We start from the raw sequence: 19264 nt of genomic DNA on the forward strand, positions 1-19264 counted from the left end.
GACAAAGATCCCATCAAAAAAGAGAGCTATAGACCTATATCCTTGATGAACACAGATGCGAAAATTCTCACCAAAATACTAGCCAATAGGGTTCAACAGTACATTAAAAGGATTATTCACCACGACCAAGTGGAATTTATTCCAGGGCTGCAAGGTTGGTTCAACATCTGCAAATCAGTCAATGTGATACAACACATCAATAAAAGAAAGAACAAGAACCATATGATACTCACAATAGATGCTGAAAAAGCATTTGACAAAGTACAGCATCACTTCCTGATCAAAACTCTTCAAAGTGTAGGGATAGAGGGCACATACCTCAATATCCTCAATGCCATCTATGAAAAACCCACCGCAAATAGCATTCTCAATGGATAAAAACCGAAAGCTTTTCCGCTAATGTCAGGAACACGGCAGGGATGTCCATTATCACCACTGCTATTCAACATAGTACTAGAGGTCCTAGCCTCAGCAATCAGACAACCAAAGGAAATTAAAGGCATCCAAATCAGCAAAGAAGAAGTAAAATTATCACTCTTCGCAGATGATATGATATTATATGTGGAAAACCCAAAAGACTCCACTCCAAAACTGCTAGAACTTATACAGGAATTCAGTAAAGTGTCAGGATATAAAATCAATGCACAGAAATCAGTTGCATTTTTCTACACCAACAGCAAGACAGAAGAAAGAGAAATTAAGGAGTCAATCCCATTTACAATTGCACCCAAAACGATAAGATACCTAGGAATAAACCTAACCAAAGAGGCACAGAATCTATAGTCAGAAAACTATAAAGTACTCATGAAAGAAATTGAGGAAGACACAAAGAAATGGAAAAATGTTCCATGCTCCTGGATTGGAAGAATAAATATTGTGAAAATGTCTATGCTACCTAAAGCAATCTACACATTTAATGCATTTCCTATCAAAGTACCATCCATCTATTTCAAAGAAATGGAACAAATAATCCTAAAATTTATATGGAACCAGAAAAGACCTCGAATAGCCAAAGGGATATTGAAAAAGAAAGCCAAAGTTGGTGGCATCACAATTCCGGACTTCAAGCTCTATTACAAAGCTGTCGTCATCAAGACAGCATCATACTGGCACAAAAACAGACACATAGATCAATGGAACAGAATAGAGAGCCCAGAAATAGACCCTCAACTCTACGGTCAACTGATCTTTGACAAAGCAGGAAAGAATGTCCAATGGAAAAAGACAGCCTCTTCAATAAATGGTGTTGGGAAAATTGGACAGCCACATGCAGAAAAATGAAATTGGACCATTTCCTTACACCACACACGAAAATAGACTCAAAATGTATGAAGGACCTCAATGCGCGAAAGGAATCCATCAAAATCCTTGAGGAGAACACAGGCAGCAACCTCTTCGACCTCAGCCGCAGCAACAAATTCCTAGGAACAACGCTAAAGGCAAGGGAAGCAAGGGCAAAAATGAACTATTGGGATTTCATCAAGATCAAAAGCTTTTGCACAGCAAAGGAAACAGTTAACAAAATCAAAAGACAACTGACAGAATGGGAGAAGATATTTGCAAACGACATATCAGATAAAGGACTAGTGTCCAGAATCTATAAAGAACTTAGCAAACTCAACACCCAAAGAATAAATAATCCAATCAAGAAATGGGCAGAGGACATGAACAGACATTTCTGCAAAGAAGACATCCAGATGGCCAACAGACACATGAAAAAGTGCTCCATATCACTCGGCATCAGGGAAATACAAATCAAAACCACAATGAGATATCACCTCACACCAATTAGAATGGCTAAAATCAATAAGTTAGGAAATGACGGATGCTGGCGAGGATGCGGAGAAAGGGGAACCCTCCTCCACTGTTGGTGGGAATGCAAGCTGGTTCAGCCACTCTGGAAAACAGCATGGAGGTTCCTCAAAATGACCCAGCAATTGCATTATTGGATATTTACCCTAAAGATACAAACGTAGTGATCCAAAGGGGCACATGCACCCGAATTTTTGTAGCAATAATGTCCACAATAGACAAACTATGGAAAGAACCTAGATGTCCATCAACAGATGAATAGATCAAGAAGATGTGGTTTATATACACAATGGATTACTATGCAGCCATCAAAAGAAATGAAATCTTGCCATTTGCGACAACATGGATGGAACTAGAGCGTATCATGCTTAGTGAAATAAGTCAAGCAGAGAAAGACAACTATCATTTGATCTCCCTGATATGAGGAAGTGGTGATGCAACATGGGGGCTTAAGTGGGTAGGAGAAGAATCAATGAAACAAGATGGGATTAGGAGGGAGACAAACCATAAGTGACTCTTAATCTCACAAAACAATCTGAGGTCTGCTGGGGGGAGGGGGTTTGGGAGAAGGGGATGGGATTATGGACATAGGGGAGGGTATGTGCTTTGGTGAGTGCAGTGAAGTGTGTAAACCTGGTGATTCACAGACCTGTACCCCTGGTGATAAAAATATATGTTTATAAAAAATAAAAAAATAAAAAAAAATTCTGTTTTACATAGGTGTTTTTGAAAGATTATTGTCAATTATGGGAATATAAATGAAACATAATTAAAATGAGGAAGTTTCTGTGAAGATGATTTAAGGACATGTGTAATATGTTTATGTCATACGTTTAAGGTATATTTGGAAAAGTTTGATGCCCATAATAACTACACTAGGGTGTAACCATGGAGCAGAAATCTAGAGTAACATTTATAGTAATGGATTGAAGAATCAGCATATAATTCAAATCCTTGTCCATTAGGGAGTTTGTGGGTCTAATTTTATGTTGAAATAATATCAGCCTTGTGGGCACAATCTTATTTCTAATGTGGGATCTGTGTCTCTGTGGCAATGAGATGATTCTGGGAGACAGGAGAAAGCCTTTTGGGACATTCCTGCCTCTCCTGAAGATACTTTCAGAAGAATCTCTTCCTTCTCCCAGTCTGTTTGGGTCTGCCTGTCGTCACCTTTGGGAATGTTGCCACTATGTCCACCCATGATGGGGGTTAACTGGCATTGGGAAGTGCCATAAAATTGATTTTACATCAAGATACTGGAGGCAACCTGGATGTCATTTCTCTCAGATCATCTGTTGTCTCTCACATCTTTGGTGTCACGAGGTGTTATCAAAGTCTGGTAGTTAAATGTTCTGTTGTAACATGGTGAAAATTAGAGACAAACTGGTTTAAACCTTGATTCAGTACTTGGAAGGAAACTCAGAAACAGAGTCAGAATATTTCCTTCTCGTGTGTCATCTTCAGCAGCAACTTTCTGGGGAACCTGACAGGTGGAACATTGTGAGAAAACAGTCTTCAGGAGCTCACAGAACACAGGTAGATGGACTCAATCCCATGTCCACCCTCCATGGCACATGCATATGTTTTATTTCTTGTATGTACCCTTTCCTACATTGTTGAGTCATTCCTGAAGCAAAGCCTCCATTCCTTCGTACGGATGAAAGTCTTCTAGATTTGTGTTCCATCCTGGGTTATACCAGCTTTTATATCCAATGGCTGAGGTTCACACCTGACAGCTGTCATGGTGGGACAATGGTTCACAGTGTGGTTCAGAGTCAGATACCACAAGATCATCATATCCACATTCTCTGGAATGGTTGAGAAAAGAGTATCCCTAAAGTAAATTTATACAATCTCTGAGAGATGCAGGGATTCTATTGTCCAAAGATACTCCCACTGGCACTGATGGTTAGTGGTCAATGGACTCAAGAGCACATGCCTAATCTCCCTGTGACATAGTAGCTGGTGAGGCCATGCATGTAGGAATATTTCTCCATTTCTAGTCTCTGCCCTACTGCATTCTGCGGTGGGACATTTAAAAAGGATCCATGCATCATATCCCTCCTAAACTAACAAAGTCAATCTGCTGGTCCACTGTAAGTTTCTGGTGGATTCTTTGACTTTCTTTCTCCAAATATTTTATTTTTCTCAGTGTTCCAAGCCCTTTGCCTTTCACTTAGTAAATTTAGTCTAATGGGAGAGCAGTAAATAAATAAATAATACATAAATAAATAAAAAATAAATTAAAAAAAGAAGGATTTACAGGGACTGTTGACAACAGACGCAGCAGGGAAATTCAATTCCAATACAACCTCATGTTGCAGCTCTGTTCTATATGTTTTCATTTTCTCAGATCAGACTCTTTGACCTTGATGCACGAGTTCAGTACCTCTGTTCTCCACATCCTCCAGTTTCCATCCCTGAATGCATCATGTGCATCAGGAAGACTGCAAACTGGCCATGCCATCCAAAATGCACCTGTGTTCACTGCACAGAGACATGGAGTGGTACTAGTAATATTCCTGCAATCCTTTTTCTTGGGGAGAACCCCTCACTGCTTGCTCATAGCCCCAGGCTCACTGCCAGGAGGTGCATTCTTCTCTGAGTGTCCTAGTGAGAGAGGTTATGTCGGTGGACGAAATATGTCAACCATTAATGCAAAATAATATAATAATTGCATAATATTTAATCGATTTGCTCATTCAAAGAGCAAGTGAACCATAAGACAACTGGATCAGAGTAAAGAGAGAAATAAATTAGGATATACTGAAATAAAACACTGGATTTCAACTTTGAGCTTCAGCATATAAGAAGGAGTTATTTGCTGTTATAAGAAGGAGTTGATCACACCCTCTTTGCTACAAGAAAATGTGGGACGGAGTAGTTAGGATGGTGGAGAAGGGGTTGCTATGCTTGGATTTCTGGAACACAGCTAGGTAGTCATCAAGTCATTCTGAGCAGCCAAGAAGACAATCAGAGGTCTGATAGAACAAAACCCACTAGTCTTCAAATAGAAAACCGACCTCCTTTTGTTATGTAATAGGTGCAGAGTTGTCTTGGGACAGATAGAGCTGTGGGGGTGACATCAGGGATGGAGCCTGCTTCTGGAAGCTACCCCAATGTATTGTAGCAGTGTGCTACTGTGGGGATGTGGCTGGCATAAAGGTGCTGAAGTGGCAAAGTGAGGCAGAATTCCAGGGTCTGAGGTCTGCAGAGGCACAAGAAGGATGTGTTGTTCCATTGTGATGCACAGATGCTAGGCAAAGAGCCAGGAACCCAGTTGAACAGTGAGTCTAAGTGCAGGCTTTCTGGTCTGATTTGCCATAAACAGTGAACCACAATCTGGTCATGGGATGTATTTCCTGAGACCTGTAGGAAAATGGAAAAAGATATAATACTCTTCCCTGGAGGAATAGCATGGGTCCACACCATAGGAGTCCCTAGAAGTTTTGAAACTCTATCATGTGCCTGAGATACAGCAGCTGAGACACAGGTAGGGTGAACATGTGTTTCAGATGGAAACATTGGAGAGATAGGGGTTGATTGCTGCTCTGTGAGGGCTCACTGAAGAGTGGGTGTATGTGAAATTTCAACCTCTGCCCAGAGAGAAGATGCTATGTTCAACCTACCCATCAGTGCCATTAGGAAGCAAAACAGTGGCACCTAGTGGAGGGCAGACACACCTACAGGAAGCCCTGTCATCTGCTCCCAAGATGTGCCTTTCCATGAGGGCAAAACCACTGAGAATAGTCATAGCAGGCACCTCCCCCAGAAGATCCTCAGAACAATTAAATCTCAGCAAGTTTAATGATCATAGAATGTGGCACACTTTCAGTTCCCAAGGAATTAGGCTTAGCTTTCTTTCTTTTTATTCTTGTTTTTATTTTTATTTTTATTTTTGATTTATTTTCTGATTCATCTTTCTTTACATATTATATTACTCCCTCCTCATTTTTTAGGTTTAATTTTTATAAATACACATTCTTATTTTTTCTATTTTTAATTTTTTCATTGATATATATTTTATTTTTGTGATCTATATTCTATTTAAGAATCATTCATTATGACAAATCCTAATTTATTTGTCTTAATTTATTCCCCTCATCTTATTTCATTCTCCAGGAAAAAAAAAAAAAAACAATGAATGGATGAACAGACACTTCTGCAATGAAGACATACAAATGGCTAACACACACATGAAAAAATGTTCATCATCCTTAGCCATCAGGGAGATTCAAATAAAAAACATATTGAGATATCACTTTACACCAGTTAGATTGGCCAATATTAACAAGACAGTAAACAACGTGTTTTGGAGAAGGTGTGCAGAAAGGGGAACCCTCTTACACTGTTGCTGGGAATGCAAGTAGGTGCAGCCTCTTTGGAGAACAGTGTGGAGATTCCTTAAGAAATTAAAAATAGAACTTCCCCATGACCCTGCCAATGCACTCCTGGGTATTTACCCCAAAGATACAGATGTCGTGAAAAGAAGGGCCATGTATACCCCAATATTCATAGCAGCAATGGCCACATTTGTGAAACAGTGGAAAGGGTCAAGGTGCCCATTAACAGACGAGTGGATAAAGATTTGGTTCATATATACAATGGAGTATTATGCCTCCATCATAAAGGATAAATATCCGCCTTATGCATCAACATGGACACGTCAAGAGGAGATTATGCTGAGTGAAATAAGTCAAGCAGAGAGAGTCCATTATCATATGGTTTTACTTACTTGTGGAGTATAAAGAATAACACGGAGGATTTTTAAAGAAGGAGAGAAGAACAGAATTGGGGAAAATTGAGGGTGAGATGAATCCTGAGAAACTGGACTCTGAGAAAGAAACTGAGGGTTTTGGAGTAGGAGGTAGTGGGGGGTCAGGTGAGCCTGGTGGGGGACATTCTGGAGGGCATGTATTGCATGGAGCCCTGGGTGTGATGCATAAACAATGATAATTGGAGCACTGAAAAAATAAAATAAAAATTGAAAAAAGAAGATATTGAAAAGAAATGAGAGGATGGAAAAATTCACCATAAAAGAATGAGTCAGATGTAGATCTCATTCCCAGGTTTTTAATCAATACAAACATAAATATGAAGTCTGTACTAGAATTTAAAGTGATGATTTTTAGTATACTAGCTGGACTTGAAAAAAAGTTAGAAGACACTAAGAATCCCTTACTGCAGTGATACATGAACTAAAATTGAATCAGGTCCAAATTAAAAACAAACAAACAAGCTCTAAAACCAAGACACAATCCCAAGTGGAGGCCATAAAACATAAGGATGGATGGAGAGGAGCAAATCTGTGGTATTCAAGATAAAATTATAGAAAATAATGACTGAGAAGATGATGGAATCCAAGATAATGGACCACAAAGGTAGACTTAGGGAACTCAGGGACCTTTTAAAAACATAATAATATTTGTATCATAAGCGTCTCTGGAGATGGACAGAGTGAAAAGGAGGGATTAGGTTTATTCTGTAAGATAGTAGCTGAAAAGTTCCATAATATGCAGAAGGACACAGACATCAAAATCCAGGAAGTATAGGGAATTCACATTAAATGCAACAAAAGCTGATGATCTCTAAGGCATATCATAGTCAAACTGACAAAACACAACACAGAGAAGGAAAGAATCCTGAAAGGAACTAGGGAACAAAAGAGCTTAACCTTTAGGGCTTTCAGTACAACACTACTCTGTTATGTGATGATCAGAATCGAATCCCACAGAGTCATCACATCACATCTTCTGGAAAGTTTGAAAAATCATCACCCTTAAGTGAAAGTTCCAGAAATTCTAGGAAACCCTGACTCCCTTGTACCAAGGTTCTCCTTGTGCGTGTCCACTGCATCATTTCACAGAGCCCTGGGATAGTCAACTGGTTAGTCCTGTCTGCGGGAGGGAACATGTGACAAGCCCACTCTGAATCTCACTGAAGGAACTTATCAGGTACTTTGCACAACAAAAGCAGCAGAGAAACTCCAGAGCATCAGTGCTTGGGTTCATGTGTCACTAATGTCTTCATCTGTTCCAGCTGCTGTAACAAGGTACAAAGACTGAGTGACTTTAAACAACACACACCTACTTCCCACATTCTCTTCTGTAGTCTTGGAAGTCGCATGTCAAGGTGTGGACAGATCTGGAGACTGGAGAGCCTACACATCTAAGAGTGTCCTTTCCCTGTCACCTCACACGGGGCCAGGAGGCAAGGATCTTTCCCAGTCCTGGTGGGTAAAGGCCCTAATACCATCATGAGATTGCTGTCTCCTGACCTAAGTGCTTCCCTGAGAGCCCTCCTCCTCCTCCTCCTCATCTCATTACATTGTCGTTAGGATTCCCTGGGATGGTAGAGGTCACACACATTGAGCTGACAGCAACAACTAAAGGATCAGTTGGTTATTCCCTGCAGGCAGAAGGCCCCTCCAATCCAGCATCTCAACCTGAGGATTCTCATGGATATAGTAGAAGCTTCTGGTCTCTGTGTGCACACAGGGAACACAAGACCTTCAGAACCACCTGGTGACCTTGGGGAGTGGACACCTCCCCCTGCAGACACTGGGTAGAGAACAATCTACTTCTATCATTATCTTTTTACGGTGGTGCTTCTATGGATTGTTCTAATTTTCCAAGGATTCATACTATTTTCTACTTAGAATGGTTAGTTTCCTCTTTTCTTCTTTCAGTTTCGCACATGTTTAGTGGAATTAGTGCCTGCTAGGTCCTTGACCTTCATTCCTCTCTTTTCTTTCTGCCTCACAGATGAACCTAATCCCTCCTTTTCTCTTTGCCTGCTACATTTTTCCGTGATGTCCCCTACCCCAGAGAGTGATTGCAGTTAGTCAAACAATCCTTTTCTTTGGGCTTGGTCACTAAAGGTCATGTATTATGTGACCAGACATATTTCTCCTTTCTTATGACTTATCTACAAGACTTATGGTCAATGTGTAACCTACTCCATCTTCTTTGTTGGTTGTTACCTACTTTCTAATAAATATGAGACTGAGAAGTTGCTCAGGGTGACAATCATTTCTACTGTTGCCCCGTGGTACCATTCTCTTGCAGCTGACTTGCTTGTGGCTCATTCTTCTCCTATGCACCATCAGGAAGCTGCAATAAACTATTCTTTTAATGATGGGCAACATTTCAAAGATAACATAGAGCACAATGTGTCCATTTTTAAGCTGGTGATTGGGCTTGGGATCGTTCCCAGTTTTTTTTTTTCATTTATTTATTTTCAGCATAACAGTATCATTATTTTTTCACCACACCCAGTGCTCCATGCAATCTGTGCCCTCTCTAATACCCACCACCTGGTACCCCAACCTCCCACCCCCCCACCACTTGAAACCCCTCAGATCGTTTTTCAGAGTCCATAGTCTCTCATGATTCACCTCCCCTTTCAATTTACCCCAACTCCCTTCTCCTCTCCATTTCCCCATGTCCTCCATGCTTTTTGTTATGCTCCACAAATAGATGAAACCATATGATAATCGACTTTCTCTGCTTGACTTATTTTACTCAGCATCATCTCTTCCAGTCCCGTCCATGTTGCTACAAAAGTTGGGTTTTCATCCTTCCTGATGGAGGCATCATACTCCATAGTGTATATGGACCACATCTTCCTTATCCATCCATCCATTGTAGGGCATCGTGATTCTTTCTGCAGTTTGGGGACTGTGGCCATTGCTATGACTATGAACATTGGGGTACAGATGAACCTTCTTTTCACTTCATCAGTATCTTTGTTGTAAATACCCAGTAGGGCAATTGTAGGGTCATTGGGAAGCTCTATTTTTAATTTCCACAGAATCTCCACACTATTTTCCAACGTGGCTGAAACAACTTGGATTCCCACCAACAGTGTGAGAGGGTTTCCTATTCTCCACATCCTCTCCAACACATGTTGTTTCCTGTCTTGCTAATTTTGGCCATTCTAACTGGTGTAAGGTGATATCTCAATGTAGTTTTGATTTGAATCTCCCTGAAGGCTAGTGAGGATGAACATTTCTTCATGTGTCTGATAGCCATTTGTATGTCTTCTTTGGAGAAGTGTCTGTTCATGTCTTCTGCCCATTTTTCAACATGATTATCTGCTTTGTGTGTGTTGAGTTTGAGGAGTTCTTTATAGATCTTCTGTATCAGTCCTTTGTCTAACGTCATTTGTGACTATCTTCTCCCATTCCATGCGTTGCCTCCTTGTTTTGTTGACTGTTTTCTTTGATGTGCAGAAGGTTTTTATATTTACAATGTCCCAAGAGTTCATTTTCTCTTTTGTTTCCTTTGCCTTTGGAGACGTATCCTGAAAGATGTTGCGGTGGCTGATGTCAAAGACGTTACTGCCTATGTTCTCTTCTATAATTTTGATAGATTCCTGCCTCACATTGAGGCCTATTATCCATTTCAAGTTTATTTTTGTGTACCGTGTAAGAGAATGGCCAAGTTTCATTCTTTTGCATGTAGCTTTCCAATTTTCCCAGCGCCATTTATTGAAGAGACTGTCTTTTTTCCACTAGATATTTTTTCCTGCTTTGTCAGAGATTATTTGATCATAGAGTTGCAGGTCCATTACTGGGGTCTCTGTTTTACTGGTCTATGTGTCTGTGTTTTGCCAGTACCATGCTGCCTTTGTGACAATACCTTTGTAGTATATCTTGAGATCAGGAAACGTGATGCCTCCAGTTTGGTTTTTATTTTTCAACATTTCGTAGCAATTCCGGGTGTTTTCTGGTTCCATACAAATTTTAGGATTGTTTGTTCCTGCACAAAGTAATGAAAAAGCATTCCTTGCTCATGGATTGGAAGAATAAACATTGTTAAAATGTCCAGAACAATCTGTACTTTCAGTGCCATCCTGATGAAAATTCCATCAGCATTTTTCAAAACAAGGACTTTGAATGACACACTCAATCACACTGATTTCTTATATTATGCTTTGAATTATTTTAATTTAAATTCAGTTCAGGTAACACAGAGTGCATTACCAGTTTCAGAGGTATTTAGTGATTCATCAGTTGCCTATAATAGCTAGTGCTCATTCCATGAGATGCCTCCTTAATGCCCTTTGGCCAGTTACCTCATCCCCCACAGCCACTTCTAGTTTAAACAGAAAATTTTGAAGATAATTCCAGGATTTGGATTAGGAAATGTTCATCCTAGAATTGTAGCTTTATTTATTTATTTTATCACAACATTATCTGCTTAAATTCTTTTTAAAATTATGTTCAGTTAGCTACCATCATTAGTTTTTGATGCAGTGCTCAACAATTCATTATTTGTGTATAACACCCACTGCTCCTCCCAGCATGTGCCCTCCTTACCACCCGTCCCCAAGTTATCCCATCCCCTGACCCGCACCCCTCAAGACTCTGTCTGTTCCACAGAGAAACATATTGATTTCTTGTTTGATTTATTTGGGGCTTTCTCTTTTCTTTATGATAAATCTAGGCAGAGGTTTCTCGATTTTATTTTATTTTTTCCAAAGAACTAGACCTTGTTTTCTTTGATCTGTTCTGCTGTTTTTGGTTTTTATACCATTTATTTCTGCTCTAGTCTTTAGTATTTCCTTCCTTCCTTCCTTCTGCTGTATTTAGCTTCACTGCATTTTCTCTAGATCCTTTAAGTGTAATGTTAGGTGGTGTCTTTTAGATTTTTCTTGCTTCTTGAGGTCTTCCTGTATGCTTTGTATTTCTGTTTTTGGAACCATCTTTGCTGCAGAAAAATTAAGTAAGAGAAAGTTATGAAGGTTTTATACTCTTTTGTGTGTGTGTGTGTGTGTGTGTGTGTGTGTGTGTGTGTAATGTTCAGGCTCTACATCCACACCACACTTGGTGGGGTTTCACTGTTTTCTGATGTTGTCACTAACATTGATGCTATGAGGATTGTTTAAAACAGTGACACCCCCCACCAAAGACCATTTCTTCTTCTTCTTAACTTTTTAAAATGTACAACTGTTTAATATAATTACATGAACTTCAGGATGTATTAAATATCAACAACATTTTTTTCTATTTCACTATGAAGGGCATCATATGCAAAAGTGAATCTGTGGTCTTTTTAAAAAATTTACTTTTTATTTATTTTCAGCATAACAGTATTCATTATTTTTGCTTTACTTTGTTTACTTTGGATTATTGATGCCTTTATGGCTTCATGTCCAGCATGCACTTTATGCTTTTTCTATCAAGTGTACACGTTGATCTTGGTGGACATGTGATACATACTGAGTGCCTCTGGGATTCCTGCAAAGGTTCAGTTGATGAGCATCAGGATATTTGCGATTCATTGATATTTAGGGACAGGAATAAACAACATGAATGAATCTGTATTTTGTGCATTTTAATATAATTGTTTTCCCATTAGAACAAATTTTTGAATTCAGAGAGTGAAAAGTTAAGCACAGAATCATGTGTGCAGAGAGGGCCCTTAGGGAAAGTGTTCTCTGGAGAAGAATCGCCAGATCCTGACAGGAAACTTGCCCATAACCTCCATCTGCATCTTCTCCTGGGCCTAAAGACGGAATTGGTGAGGAGTGTGCACCCTCTGGTGGTCCCTATCCTCTCCTACAGTGAGGTTTCTGTCTGGGCTCACACTGATGTCCCCTCGCTGTGTCGTTTCACAGTAATACATGGCTGTGTCCTTGGCTCTCAGGCTGTTCATCTGCAGATACAGCGTGTTCTTGCCATTGTCTCTGGAGATGCTGAATTGTACAGAGTCTGTGTAGCTTTTGCGACTTCCATCATTGCTAATCCATGTGACCCACTGCAGCCACATCCCTGGAGCCCAGTGGACCCAGCTCATGTGGTAACTGCTGAAGGTGAATCCAGAGCCTGCATAGGAGAGTCTCAAGATCCCCCAGGCTTCACCATGTCTTTCCCAGACTCCACCAGCTGCACCTCACACTGGACACCTGAGGACACAAGACATCCTGCTCAGAAAATTGTTGCAGCTCCACCATTTCTCTCACTCGTATCCACTCTCATACTCAAGGTCTCTTGTTCACCATGAATTACTGTTTAAAATAGCAACAAGGAAAACCCAGCGAAGCACAAAGTCCATAGTGAGTTGTCTGTGTCTTGTCTTCATTACTGATTGGAACACCTGGAAATCCTGGTGCTGGGGCTCCTCTCCCAGCTGCATGGTCAGGGCTGGGCTGTTTTAATCAGCAGAGAGAAGGCCCTATTTGCATGTTCCCTAAGTATATATCAAATTTTCCAGGTAGCATCCTCATGACTGCAGTGACCTACAGCAGTTGTGAGGGTCCTGGGGGAGTTTGGTCACCATGAGATCTTTGAGGAAACTGTACTCTTTTATTTTGTGATTTTGGTAGAGAAACTGCTTATCACACATTATATTCCTTTTTTCACTATGCACCCCATCATTGTGATTAGGTACCCATTTTACCAGTATTTTACAGGTGGGTATGTATACAATGCAGCACAGAATGGCTGTGTGAATCTCCAGGTGAGTACAGCAGGTGAAGTTGAGCCCCAGTGTCGGAGTCTGTACTCCTCACCATGGGAACTGTTTGCTCCCTTGAACCTCCTGCAGACAGAGCTGGAAATTCCTGAATTTCCAGAATTCCCAGTAGACTGATGTGTGGCTTCCAGGTCTTTTTTTTTTTTTTTTTCAGCATAACAGTATTCATTATTTTTGCACCACACCCAGTGCTCCATGCAATCCGTGCCCTCTATAATACCCACCACCTGGTACCCCGACCTCCCACCCCCCACCCCTTCAAAACCCTCAGATTGTTTTTCAGAGTCCATAGTCTCTCGTGGCTCACCTCCACTTCCAATTTCCCTCAACTCCCTTCTCCTCTCCATCTCCCCTTGTCCTCCATGCTATTTGTTATGCTCCACAGGTGAATGGATAAGCAAGATGTGGTCCATATACACTATGGAGTATTATGCCTCCATCAGAAAGGATGATACCCAACTCTTGTAGCAATATGGATGGGACTGGAAGAGATTATGCTGAGTGAAATAAGTCAAGCAGAGAGAATCAATTATCCTATGGTTTCACTTATTTGTGGAGCAACCAGGTCTTTCTGTCACAAAACTTGGAGACACTGAGAATCCTTGACAGAATCTCACAGAGCTTGTGGAGTTGCTGTGGGCTATCAACAGCCACAAGGACATTTATACCTGTTCTCTCTGTACACATCCATGGAAAACTTTAAATAAAGATAAAAGAATGGAATTATTATTTAAACAATTAACATCAGAACACTTGAGATCAGAACACATGCTGTTAGTTAAAGACAGTTCTTCATTTCTGAAATGGGGATCATTGTACTTCTATGTTCATATTTATTGTCATGATGATATCAATTATATTTATCCCAGTGCTTCACCCTTGGCAAGTTGGTTTTTGTCATTTTGATGGTTTATTCCAAAAATGGAGGACTCTTTTGTATTTCCACAGATTTACAAACTGTTTACTGTGTTTCTGTGTGGGAGAAGTTAACAGAGTATTTAGCTGGAAACCATCAAGAAGAGACCAGCCATCAGCCAACCTCTTGTCCTGGATCATGAACTTCATGGTTCTTGAGTCAGAGGGATTGTGAGTGCACCCTGTTGGTCCCAGTGCACCAGCAGCTGTCACAGACCCTTGCAGAGATACAGGGACTTCTCTTTTGCCTTCCCCATTTATCCAACATGCAAAGAGTTACCCTCTCAGCATAACCACTATGGATTGTCCTATTGGTAGGATATGTCCTCATACTTACTTCCTTTACTTGAGCTCCTCACTCTGCTCATAGGCTACAATATCCAATATTTATTGTATTCAGATGTGAGCAGGAATGTTGGATCAAGTCCCTATGATCTATCAGGTGCTCTTAAGCCGCTGAAGTTTTTCCCTCCTGAGGGTAAATTCATACATTCTATTGTATGGGAAATGTCTCCTCTCTCAGTAAGGTGAGGGTCAGCTGCTTTTCCTGGGAGGAATAGTCCTAGAAACCACTTCTCTATATGCTTCCAATTATAATTGATGTGAATCACTAATGAAATTTCCATTGGTCTGAGAATTGTCTTCAGCAGGTATTGGATTTTAGTCATTCTGTCAGGTATGAGGTGACATCTTTCCATGGTTTTGATTTGTGCTTCCCCGATGATGGCTAACGTTCAGCATCTTTTCATGTACCTGATAACCATCTGGATGTCTTATTTCAATAAGTTTTTATTACTTCCTTTCTTCTGACCATTTTTAACTGTATTATTTGCATGTTGAGTATGGGAAAGTCTTTATAGATTATGGATATTAAACTTTATCACATATGTATTTTCCAAATATCTTCTCCCATTTATGATTCATATGTGGAATTTATGATGAAAAACAAATGAACATAAGTGAAGTAGGAAAAGAAAAAAATGAAGGAGGGAAACAACCATAAGTGACTCTTAGTAATAGAGAATAAACTGCAGGTTGTTGGAGGGAGACGAGTGAGGACTGGGGAGATGGATGATGAGCTTGAAAGAAGGCACCAGTTTTGATGACACTAGGTGTTGTATGTAATGATGAATCACTGAATTATACTCCAGAAGGCAATATTACACTGTGTGGTAACTAATAAAATTTATATTAAATATAAAATAAGAAAAATGCAGCAGGTACTGGAATACATGTGTGGTGTCCAACAGTGAGGACCCGGGAACAACACATCATAAACATGCATTCTCAAGCTTGGGCTTGTTCCTGCGGAGGAATGGGAGGTGCAAAGAAAGGCCAGCTGACACTTGTCCATGCTTCATGAGTTCTCAGATGCACCGCTGTGAACCAGCCTGGCCCAGAAGCTCAGGATGAACACACTTGGGCAGGATGTGGGATGCAAGATGTTTGGACAGCTGCCAGTGAGGTGTGGGCACAGACGAGTTAGGAAATGCCAACCCATATGGCACCACACAGAGAGTCATGACTGTTTTTGTTAATTATGTCAGGGAGAAAATGGATAAAGGCACGGAGTTGAGTCTCTTTACTCTAGATCCCAATGAATATCCATTTGGGACATAATTTCTCTATTTCTACCTAAATTAGAGAAAATGTTGAAATTGTTATGAAACTATAAACCATTCACTAAACATATGAGCATACATTTTCTCTGTTAGTTGTTAAAAATGCCTGCCTTTAATTGTTTATTTTAGGAAAAAGACCCCACATAATATGTAGAATCTTAAATATTTGAAATGCAATGGTGACAAGCATATACACCACATGATTTCACACTGAAGCATCTCCAACAGAGTCTCATTTCTTCCACCACACCTGACGTGTGGACCAGCCCTGCAATGATCAGGGCCTCAGGACTGGACCTTAGTCTTTCCCCTCAAAAGATGTCATCTGCATCTTTCCAAGAGCTTCCTGGTGTTACTGGTTTAACTGAGTAGAGTTGAGATACATAGAGTATGTTAATGTTTACTGGTTGTGTTGTTCTATTCTTCTGTCACATACAAAGGACATAAACAGAAGACAACTATACAAAAGTTAAAATAAAACAAATGAATAGTCAAGAAGCAAAATTTAAAAATAGGCAAGTAACTCCCTAACCCTACAAGCTATAAAACTTTGAACAGTGTGGAGATTCCTCAAGAAATTAAAAATAGAGCTTCGCTATGACCCTGCCATTGCACTCCTGGGTATTTACCCCAAAGATACAGATGTCGTGAAAAGAAAGGCCATCTGTACCCCATTGTTTATAGCAGCAATGGCCATAGTCGCCAAACTATGGAAAGAACCAAGATGCCCTTCAACGGACGAATGGATAAGGAAGATGTGGTCCATATACACTATGGATTATAATGCCTCCATCAGAAAGGATGATACCCAACTTTCGTAGCAACATGGACGGGACTGGAAGAGATTATGCTGATTGAAATAAGTCAATCAGAGAGAGTCAATTATCATATGGTTTCACTTATTTGTGGAGCATAACAAATAGCATGGAGGACCTGGGGAGATAGAGAGGAGAAGGGAGTTGGGGTAAATTGGAAGGGGAGGTGAACCATGAGAGACTATGGACTCTGAAAAACAATTTGAGGGGTTTGAAGTGGCAGGGGGGTGGGAGGTTGGGGTACCAGGTGGTGGGTATTATAGAGGTCAGGAATTGCATGGAGCACTGAGTGTGGTGGAAAAATAATGAATACTGTTACGGTGAAAATAAAAAAATTAATTTTATCATAAAAAAAACCCCACTCACTGAGATACCACTTTACACCAATTAGAATTGCCAAAATTAACAAGACAGTAAATTACATGTGTTGGAGGGGATGTGGAGAAAGGGGAACCCTCTTCCACTGTTGGTGGGAATGCAAGTTGGAGCAGCCGCTTTTGGAAAACATTGTGGAGATTCCTTAAGAAAGTAAAAATAGAGTTTCCCTATGACCCTGTAATTGCAGTACTGGGTATTTACACCAAAGATACAGATGTAGTGAAAAGAAGGGCCACTTGTACCCCAATGTTCATAGCAACAATGAACACGGTCACCAAACTGTGGAAAGAACCAAGATGCCTTCAATGGATGAATGGATAAGGAAGATGTGGTCCATATACACTATGGAGTATTATGCCTCCATCAGAAAGGATGAATACCCAACTTTTGTATCAACATGGACAGTACTGGAGGAGATTATGCTGAGTAAAGTAAGTCAAGCAGAGAGAGTCGATTATCATGTGGTTTCACTTACTTGTGAAGCATTAGGAATAACACAGATGACATTAGGAGAAGGAAAGAAAAAATGAAATGGGGTGAATCAGAGGGGGAGATGAACCACGAGAGACTGTGGCCTCTGAGAAACAAACTGAGTGTTTTGGAAGCGAGGGGGTGTGGGTATGGATGAGCCTGGTGGTCGGTATTAAGGAGGGCATCTAGTGTATGGAGCACAAGGCATGGTGCATAAACAATGATTCTTGGAACTCTGAGAAAATAAAATTAAATTTAAAAAGTTTTATATTCACTTGGGTGTGTATGTGTGTCTCTGTGATTGTTTGTGACCTTCAAACTCTGTCCACACAACATCCTGGTGCAGTTTTCCTCTTCTATTCCATTTTTTCATTAATATTGATACTGTGAGTACAGTTCAAGTTTGACACTCTACCAGGGCTGTTAATTCTCTTGCTTTGCATTGTTGATGCCTCTGTAGGCTCATATCCAGCACGCACTTTACACTGGTTTTGACAAGCTTGCACACTGAGCTGAGTGATCCTCTAATGAACAGAGAGTGTAGTTGGGAATCCTGTAAGGTTCAGATGACATACATGGAGATATTTGTAATTCATTGGTATTTAGAGACAGGAACAAGCAAGTATAATTGACACTGTCTTTTGTGCTGTTCATAAAGTTGTTGTCCCAAATTTCTAAATCAGAGACTGAAGAGGAAGCATGGAATCATGTGTCCAGAGAGGCTCCTTTGGGGAAAGAGCTTGAAGGCATGAATGGCAAAGACCCTGACAGGAAACCTGCACATATCCTCCTCCAGCTGCACCTGTTCCTGGGGCTTAAAGACAGAATTGGTGAGTGGTGTGCACCCCTGGTGGTCCAGATCCCGTCCTACAGTGAGGTTTGTGTCTGGGCTCACACTGATGTCCCCTCACTGTGTCTCTTGCACAGTAATACACTGCCGTGTCCTCGGTTCTCAGGCTGTTCATCTGCAGATACAGTGTGTTCTTGCCGTTGTCTCTGGAGATGGTGAATCGGCCCTTCACAGAGTCTGCGTAGCTTGTGCTACTTCCATCATAGCTAATATATGCGACCCACTGCAGCCCCTTCCCTGGAGCCTGGCGGACCCAGTGCATCCAGTAGCTACTGAAGGTGAATCCAGAGGCTGCACAGGAGAGTCTCAGAGACCCCCCAGGCTTCACCAGGTCTCCCCCAGACTCCACCAGCTGCACCTCGCACTGGACACCTGCAGACACAAGATACCCCAGTAAAGGATCGGTCACACCCCCATGTCTTCTCTCACTCATATCCACTCACATCCTCAATGTCTGTTGTTCACCATGAATTACCTTTTAAAAGAGCAACAAGGAAAACCCAGCCAAGTACAAATTCCATGGTGAGTTGTCTGTGTTCGGTCCTGAGCACTGACTGGAACACCTGGGAATCCTGGTGCTGGGGCTCCTCTCCCAGCTGCAGAGTCAGGTTTGGGCTGTTTTAATCAGCAGACGGGGGACCCTATTTGCATGTCCTCTGGCTATATATTCAGCTTGGGATCTAGTCTGACAGAGAGGCAGTGACCCAAGCAGTTGTGAATACCTTTTAGTGCTAATATAAATGTTGAAGAAAATGCTTTTTATTATATAACATTCCAGGGTGTATACTTGTGTTTGTAGGGTGTCCATGAACATATATGGGGTGAGACTGACCCCAGCATCTAGGTCAGTGCTCCCCCCACAGGAATTGCTGCCCTTCACCCCGAATCATCTGCAGGACAGAGTGTCAGGCTATGAGGCAT

The 19264-nt window shown here is 40.9% G+C and overlaps 1 pseudogene and 1 gene segment (V, D, J or C); both read right to left on the bottom strand.

The window, feature by feature from the left end:
- Positions 1-12323: 12323 nt before the first annotated feature.
- Positions 12324-12872, bottom strand: LOC123392245 (annotated as a pseudogene).
- Positions 12873-18384: 5512 nt separating this feature from the next.
- Positions 18385-18948, bottom strand: LOC123392246. The segment is given in 2 exon segments: positions 18385-18715; positions 18819-18948. Coding segments are annotated over 2 exon segments (377 nt in total).
- Between the last annotated feature and the right edge of the window lie 316 nt (positions 18949-19264).

Source organism: Mustela putorius, unplaced genomic scaffold (genome assembly GCF_011764305.1).
Source record: "Mustela putorius furo isolate JIRA1106 unplaced genomic scaffold, ASM1176430v1.1 tig00000475_pilon_pilon_pilon, whole genome shotgun sequence".
In the NCBI taxonomy this organism is placed as follows: Eukaryota; Metazoa; Chordata; class Mammalia; order Carnivora; family Mustelidae; genus Mustela; species Mustela putorius.